The sequence below is a fragment of the Oncorhynchus clarkii genome, chromosome 14 (genome assembly GCF_045791955.1).
Source record: "Oncorhynchus clarkii lewisi isolate Uvic-CL-2024 chromosome 14, UVic_Ocla_1.0, whole genome shotgun sequence".
NCBI lineage: Eukaryota > Metazoa > Chordata > Actinopteri > Salmoniformes > Salmonidae > Oncorhynchus > Oncorhynchus clarkii.
The window spans coordinates 34,338,638-34,347,218 of record NC_092160.1 but is presented as its reverse complement, the minus strand read 5'-3'; the positions used below and the strand labels follow the sequence as shown (position 1 = coordinate 34,347,218).

Below are 8,581 nucleotides of genomic sequence, written 5' to 3'. Positions count from 1 at the left end.
AAAATCATGTTTGATGTCATTTTTAAGTAACAACTAGTGCAGTACTGGTAGTAAAGATGATAGGGACACTCTGCGACACTATTTGGTATGTTGCAACTGTGAAATACAGTTTTAAACAGGTTAATATTAACAAATGTCTAAAATCCAGAATTTCTGCCATTATGAGGCAAGAATCTGTACAGAACCGGTGAGAGAGACAATTTAGTTGTGTTGCAACTGTGAAGCAAAAGGTCATGTTCAAAGAAGTCAGTCCTAGACTAGACAGGTATTTGTTTTGTTAGAAGTCAGTCCTAGACTAGACAGGTATTTGTTCTATTAGAAGTCAGTCCTAGACTAGACAGGTATTTGTTCTATTAGAAGTCAGTCCTAGACTAGACAGGTATTTGTTCTATTAGAAGTCAGTCCTAGACTAGACAGGTATTTGTTCTATTAGAAGTCAGTCCTAGACTAGACAGGTATTTGTTCTATTAGAAGTCAGTCCTAGACTAGACAGGTATTTGTTCTATTAGAAGTCAGTCCTAGACTAGACAGGTATTTGTTCTATTAGAAGTCAGTCCTAGACTAGACAGGTATTTGTTCTATTAGAAGTCAGTCCTAGACTAGACAGGTATTTGTTCTATTAGAAGTCAGTCCTAGACTAGACAGGTATTTGTTCTATTAGAAGTCAGTCCTAGACTAGACAGGTATTTGTTCTATTAGAAGTCAGTCCTAGACTAGACAGGTATTTGTTCTATTAGAAGTCAGTCCTAGACTAGACGGGTATTTGTTTTATTTGACTTTGTGTCCGGGAAACCAGCCCTTAACATTACTGCTACTTCAACATTCTTCTCAGGTGACCTGATCCTTTAATAATGAATATACCAATCCTCAATGTAAAAGAGTGATAGCACGATATTAAAAAAGGAATGAAAAAAAATCCAATTGGAATGACTGGGAAAGGGTCGTGTATTGGCATTGGGCTAAATTGCTTTGGGAAATCATAAAATGAACGGCAAGGCACCAACTCCTCGAGGAGAAGGTGATGATGGTTAGTCGTGACACTTCCCAAAATGACTTTGTGCAAATCAGCATTTTCCTTTTTTTCCAAGGCTGCATGACACCGCGACCCACGCAAAGGCAAAATGTTTAGAGAAAACATAGGATGGAGCCTCCAACTAGTTGGCTTTACGGTTCTCTTTCATCTCAGCCATTAATCACATCACCACACACTAAGAGATATACAGGCATCTATCATGAGGAAATAATGTGATGGATCGAGGAGTCAAGACGTCCTTCTCTCTGTGTCTCACTAGACACCAAACAACTAACCAACCGGTCACCTCTCTTTCAATTCAATCTCAATTCAAAGGGCTTTATTGGCATGGGAAACATATGTTTACATTGCCATAGCAAGTCAAATAGATAATTAACAAAAGTGGAATAAACAATTAAAATTTGACAGTATACATTACACACACAGAAGTTGGAAAAGAAGAGAGACATTTCAAATGTCATATTATGGCTATATACAGTGTTTTAACGATGTGCAAATAGTACAAAAGGGAAAATAAATAAACATAAATATGGGTTGTATTTACAATGGTGTTTGTTCTTCACTGGTTGCCCTTTTCTTGTGGCAACAGGTCACAAATATTGCTGCTGTGATGACACACTGTGGTATTTCACCCAATAGATATGGGGGTTTATCAAAATTGGATTTGTTTGGGGATTTTCTCTCTGACTTGCAAATGCAAAAGGAGGGAGGGAGGGTTGAGCCTGATACTGCTTTCGTTCCAAGCCATACATTGTCTCCCTCACCATACACAAACCCAAAGGGCACCATTCCTCTCTCTCACTATTTATCTCCCCTTCATACAATAAGAGTCTCTGCCCAGCTTACTGCTTTAATGGTGGAATGTTGAATTAGGGGGTAATGAATCAGACAGCCTGGGCTGGGCGGTGTGAAAATATGTGTCTCAAATGACATCCTATTCCCTACATCGTACACTACTTTTGACCATAGGCCTAAGTCGAAAGTAGTGCACTATGTAGGGAATAGGATGCCATTTTGGGACGCCATCCTCCACCGTCCCTCTTTACTGCTCCACATCACGTCCCCCAGTCAACACATTAATCATACGGCAGGAGGAATGAATACTTACAAATGGTGGGCCAGCGCCACTGAAGGACAAGGGAAGGTTGACGCACAGCGTAGCCAGCATTAGATGTCTCAGGCACTGTTAGTGGAGTGGAGGAGAAGATCCAAAATGGAGGAGGAAGGAGAAACGCCGTCTCCACTCCTCGCGCGCGTGTGCGTGTGCGTGTGTGTGTGTGTGTGTGTGTGTGTGTGTGTGTGTGTGTGTGTGTGTGTGTGTGTGTGTGTGTGTGTGTGTGTGTGTGTGTGTTCATCCATTCAGCCCAACACACATGAACAGTTATAACTGTGGAGGTATAAAGACAAGGACAGAAGGAGGACATGGAGGCTACAAATGGAACCTAGAAAACTAAGGCTTGTATTTTAGACAAGGACAGGAGGACATTTACATTTTTCACACCAAGCAAAGACAGATAAGGGACCCTGATTGTTTGTGTGTGATGAGGTATTGTGGAGGCAGGGATTGTGTTAGCCAGCTACCTGTAATGAAATTGCAGTCAATAGGAAAATGCAATTTACGTAGTATGATATCGAGATAACGTGAGATAGCGTGTCCTTTATAACATGTGCAAACCTTGCCTCAATTTATCAATATTTGTTATTTTGAGTGATGTCGTAGCTAAAATGTGAATCGTCGACCCATGCAATCCATATTTATCACAATGCATATCAGTGGTTAATGAGATAGTATCTGGATCATGTTGGACTTTGATTTTTAAGGCCATATGTGCCTAATTATGTTAGTTAATATGTCTCTGCATTACTTAAAGGCCCACTGTGATTTTCACAGCTATTATATGTGTTTTCAATTCACGAAATCTGTTAAGAGCCTTTTCCTTAATGGCCCACTATGATTTAAGTCTGTTAAGAGCCTTTTCCTTGAAGGCCCACTATGATTTAAGTCTGTTAAGAGCCTTTTCCTTAATGGCCCACTATGATTTAAGCCAGTTAAGAGCCTTTTCTTTGAATGCCCACTATGATTTTCAACATATGTTTTTACGACTTACGGTTTGGGCCTTTAAGAGATATACAGAGAGAGAGCAGGCCTGGATATCAAATGTGTAATGTGTTTTTTGATTCCTAACAGAATGAATATTCGGCTGTGTTACAGGAGGATGAGGGCGGTGAGGGCCGGTTCAGCTTCACCGCCTATGGCATGGGCCCTGCCTGCCTGCAGGCCAAAGACGGCATGGCCATCAAAGGGAACAACAACAACGCCCCGACCGCCACTGCCGGCCCTCAGGAGAAAACGGTGGAAGAGATGCGCAAGCTCTTCATCGGCCGCGCGAAGAGGATCGACACGGTCTCTCGCGTGGCTTTCCCGCTAGTCTTCCTCATTTTTAATATTTTCTACTGGCTCGTATACAAGATCATCCGAAGCACGGATGTACACCAGATGACGTAAGCAAGGGAAGAGAGAGAGTTCAATACCACACCATCCTTCTCCCAAACCCAATACTCCTCGCTCTTCACTTGCTCACTTGCTTTTGGTGGCTATCGCCTTGGCAAAAGGTAATTTATCAATATTTGTTATTTTATTTTATTTTTTCCCCCCTCTTTTCAACCTGAATAATCCGGACCAGTGCAATAGCAATGCAGTAAAATGCATGATATATGAATGTGGCAAAATATTTACAAAACGATAAATCAATAAATGTTACGACTTTTACCGATACATCGGGGAATTTATGATAACTGAGAATTTAGAAAGAAAGAGGTGTTCTTCTAAGAAGTGTTCGTTTTATTTTCGCAACTCAAAGAAGACAGACACTGCATTCTAAAGAAGAAGAAGAAGAAGAAGAAGTTGGGAAACATACAGCACTGTAATATAGTATATATCTATCATATATTTAAAAACTGTTATTTCTCTCGAAAGGCAGATGTCTGGATGGAACACAAGGGATGGATTTTTAAAAGGATACTAAGACGATTTTAGTGTTTCCGTTAATAAAGTGTCGCAAGGATCGTGTGTCCTATATATCTCAATTAGCTTCAATGTGTGTTGCAAGCACTTATCAACGCTCCCTGAGCCCTCAACGAAAAACTGACATTTCATGTGGTTGATGCTGCTGTCAACTATATGAAGGAAACTTGATGAGTCAAAATAATATTCTATTGTTTCTAACCGCTGTGGTCAACGTGTTCCTCTGTCTGCCCTTAACTTTATTTCTCAATTGCATATCGTTTTTAATTTTAGTGCCAAGTATATATCATGTTGCTGTAATCAGCTCAAGCTCTTCTTGGGAACTCTAAATTCTAAAGGGACATTTGCCATCATTCACATATCCTCATTGTTGCATTCATTCATTCATTTATCCATGTGCTTTTTTTTTAAAGGATTTGGTACTTAAATCAAAATAGGATTCATTAAAAGTGAATCTACACTGGAAAAAAAAATAATAATTTAATCCTAATTCTTCCTACTCATTTCATTGAAGCTGTACTGTTAACATTTGTTTCGTTATTTTTCATAGTTTATTACCCAGTTTCGGTAAGATACCCAGCAGGCAATGGAGAAAAATGTAGTGAGTTAAGATTAAAACAAGAAAACACCTACTGTACCTTAACAATTATTACCATTAATATATTTACACACATTAATAATGTAGCTAAAAAAAAAACATATGCATTATTATCATCATTTACTAAATAGGCCTAAAAGATATTCACTCAAAATCATGGAAAATAGTGTGATACTTTAACAACAACGATCGGCACAATGTTCTCATTGGTGTGTAATGCAGTACATGTTATAGTTCACAATACTACAGTATACTGTGAAACTGATTGATTAATGCATTCATTCAACTAGTCTTGATTTAAGATACTGAAATCCATTACTTCTCACCAGGCTTTTCTATGCAATAATTAATATATGCAATTATTTTTTTAAATTAGCTTTACCATTTACAAAAACATTATCATGAATCTTTTTGAACTTGTGAGCCATCAAGTTTTTTTAATTTAAGACATCACAGATCACAGTGCTCATCTTTCCAAAGGTGGACATACATACCAACACACACGAGGCCTTCAGATCTACACCCTTAAGCATAATGTAAACTATTCACCCTCCTCCTAGGCCCATCATTCTCCACGCATTTACATTCAACTACAAACGGGCCAAGCTACAGTGGCTTTTCATATTGCATATTTAAGACTCTCTGCTCTCTGTAGCCCCACCTCTGGGACATTGTTTAGCTAGCCTAAAGTGCTGTCACCAAGCCCCAGAAATAAAGACTACACTACTGCTACCGCAGGAAGTATGGCCTGCGACACATTGTCATGGATGGGAGACTCGGACACAGTGGAAATAAACACTGGTCGAGTGAGTTTTTTTGCATTTAACTTTAATGCCAAATGTTATTTTCCTCTACTTGGTTTTTATTCCAAACCAAATAAGTGTTTTGTTAACCTATGATCATTGCCTTCCTGGTTCGGTTTTGAATATGACGACATAAGGGGAAAGATGCCAGAACACCTTTGCACACCATATTATGCACTGGTTCAGGATATTGTTTAGGTTTTGTTGTCGTAACTTAGATTGATTCAGTTCTTTCCATTGACTTCCCAGTGTGTGGATAAAGTGCTTCCATTTCTTTTTGTGGGAATATGATGCTATTCAATTAACAATATTATATATATTTTGATATGAAACGTTTTCTCTGCTTCTTCATCCCTGTTTTCTTCTTCTTCGTGAAAAGTGTAATCCATTACTTTAACAGGTCATAGATTTTTTCGAATGTGTTAATGATAGTTTGAGGTAGTTTGATGTTTGAGGCTTGATGGACTTGCACAAGAGATTATAACAATATTTTACATTTCGGTCAATTATTTCTTAAATTCATATTTACCTTCCGGTTGAGGCAGTATTTGTCAAAAGATATGTGTGTTTTTAACAGACACAGTCCATGTGGGTAAATTGATTTGAAGGTCTATGTTTTTGCATTAGTGTTATTTTATCCCAGAAAATTAACTTTTCTACATGGGCATACTTATGTAATTTATAATGTTATGCTTTACCCAAAACTATGCATTTATAAAAGTTCATTGTTAGAATAGGGTTAAAACATAAAGGGCCTTTTAAAATATCAGCACAGTAATCAATATGTTTTGAAAGCGCTGAATGATTTGTTGATAGATACAGTATTTATTTGTTGGCTGTAATACTTCAGTACAGAATTTGACCATTAATCTTTCCTCAGTTTTGACTTCCTCAGACAAAACTACCCATTAAATAAAATGCTATCCAGTGTTGAATATGCAACAAACTAGGAACTAGTCATATCATGTACCTCCACTCAACCACCATGATATTCACTCATCCATTCAATAGTTATGGATTGAACTCTATGCCCTGACCATGCGAAGGATCACTGCACTTGGGACAATGCTATATGGATTTACTGTAACCAATTGCTTATTAAGGTGCATTATTACTAGCGACCTGTCCAGGGCGTGTACTTGTACATCAAGCTGCCTCATGCTACAGAAACAGGAGATAGGCTCCAGGGTTGGGGTCAATTCCAATTTAAATTGAATTTTAATTCAATTCAGAATCGAGCTGGAATTAGAATTGAATACATGGGAAATGAATAGGCAGAAAGAATTGAATTGGAATTGAATTTCTGGAATTTACCCTGACCCTGATAGGCTCCTGCCCTACGGGACAAGGGGCAGGGGCTCGGACAAGGCTTACTTTGTTTATTATGTTATTCAAGATGGAAATGACACTTAATGCTCTGAATAGACAACTTCAACAAGGTCTAATGTATTCTAGAACACTGACACATTCTACAACAAGAATTGTATGTTTAACTTAATTGCTCAGCAGATCAATGTTCAAAGTATGGAAGTGGTAGGAATGTTCACTGATGGGGAAACCTTTCATTGAACAAATAGGACTTCCTCCCCTTCATATCAACCTGACCTATAATAATGTCAAATATTATTGACAATGAAGGAAGTTCATATAATATTTGGCATATAGGACAGTGCAATATGAACATTTTAAAAGTATGAAATTCAACTAGCATGTTATGATTTGTTAGTAATTGCTGATAACAACAGCTGTTTGATTCTGTTTATTGTCTTTTTAATATATCAGATGCCCTGGTTGTGGTGATGCACTCACCACCCAGTGATAGAGATGGACACAAATAACCAGTCATGAACTGAACTGTACACAAAAATGGAAACGTTTCTATTTATGTATTTTTATTCATTTTTAGCACACAAGTTGGAATGGCCTTAATTTAGTTTTACTTGCTTAAATATTGTGTATTGGCACAAAGTGCACATCTTAATTTGCTAATTACAGTTATGATAATAATCCAAGAGTGCACTTCAGAAGAAGGAAAAAAGTTCAGCAAATCCTTTTTTTTTTATTTGATTAAAATGTGAAAACACTGAATATTTTGCATGAATATAAACACGATGGCAGATATTTTTGGCTTGTACAAAAATGTTAGCAATTTGAAGAAAAAAAAGGAATGTACAATTTCTGCTGTAACTGTATATAACTAAATATTTATTGAAATATGTCATTATAAGTAATTCTAATTACAATTAAAGGTTTTCTGAACAAAAAATCTCTTTGACCTCTTTTTTTTTTAATTGTCAAGAGTTGGACTATTGCTTTCTGTTTACACAGCTCAAGGATCTGTTCCACAGCTCAAGGATCTGTTCCACAGCTCAAGTATCTGTGTATAATCATAAAAAAATATTTTTTGAAATGTCAACCAAAAATTATGTCCGTAGGTTGTTGTATTCATTCTATCGTTAACTAGCAAAAAGCCCTTGAGGAGACAATTATTTCTCTCTTCCTTTATGATTGGATTAGGCTTGCTATAATTGACTTTTAAAAACATGTTATATAAATGCTACTCATTTAAAAAAATATAAAAAAATACAAATTGTCATTATTACCATTTGTAAGATCATATTCCTAAGATTCAGTGGCCTAAAGGTAAATTTGCACACAACGGAGATGGAAGGTACAGTAGCAGTGTTTCAATGTCGTCTTTCGCCACAAAAGGAACGGCTCCTCCGGCGTTCCTTCCGCATCCGTGGGGGCAGTGTTGTCACTGCGTTCCTTGATTTGATCTATAGGCTATATAGGCTATTCATCAAAGCGGTCTATTTTTCATTGATAACCAAATGTAATCTCAGCAACTGTTCAAACAGTAAACCAAACATCAAGAATCCACCCAAAACGGTATTTTGTTTACAAGTATAGACGGATTAGCTGACAACATCACGAAAATTATGCACACGCTTCAATGGGGCAAAGGTCCGTGTGCTGTTGTGATTCTGGAAGGCCAGATATCTAGCAAAAATGACAAGAAGCTGAGAGATTTTTTTCTCCCAGCGCTGCTAACGACAATTTTGGTCCGCTCATACAGGAGTAATAAAGGCACAGTGCACTAATTTTATTTAAAAAAAATA

The 8,581-nt window shown here is 37.4% G+C and overlaps 1 protein-coding gene across 7 annotated transcripts in view; it reads left to right on the top strand.

Moving 5' to 3' along the window:
• The window catches only part of LOC139366558 (glycine receptor, alpha 1), a 96,633-nt gene extending 88,908 nt beyond the window's left edge, over positions 1–7,725 (top strand). For 4 of the 7 annotated variants that reach the window (XM_071104183.1, XM_071104184.1, XM_071104180.1 and 1 more), the window contains one exon: positions 3,222–7,633. In XM_071104183.1, coding sequence (XP_070960284.1) covers positions 3,222–3,539 — 318 coding nt within the window. In that variant the 3' untranslated portion in view covers positions 3,540–7,633. Of the gene's footprint in view, positions 1–3,221 lie in introns of all 7 variants that reach the window. The other 3 variants (XM_071104186.1, XM_071104185.1, XM_071104182.1) reach the window with 1 other exon arrangement.
• The last annotated feature ends 856 nt before the right edge of the window (positions 7,726–8,581 follow it).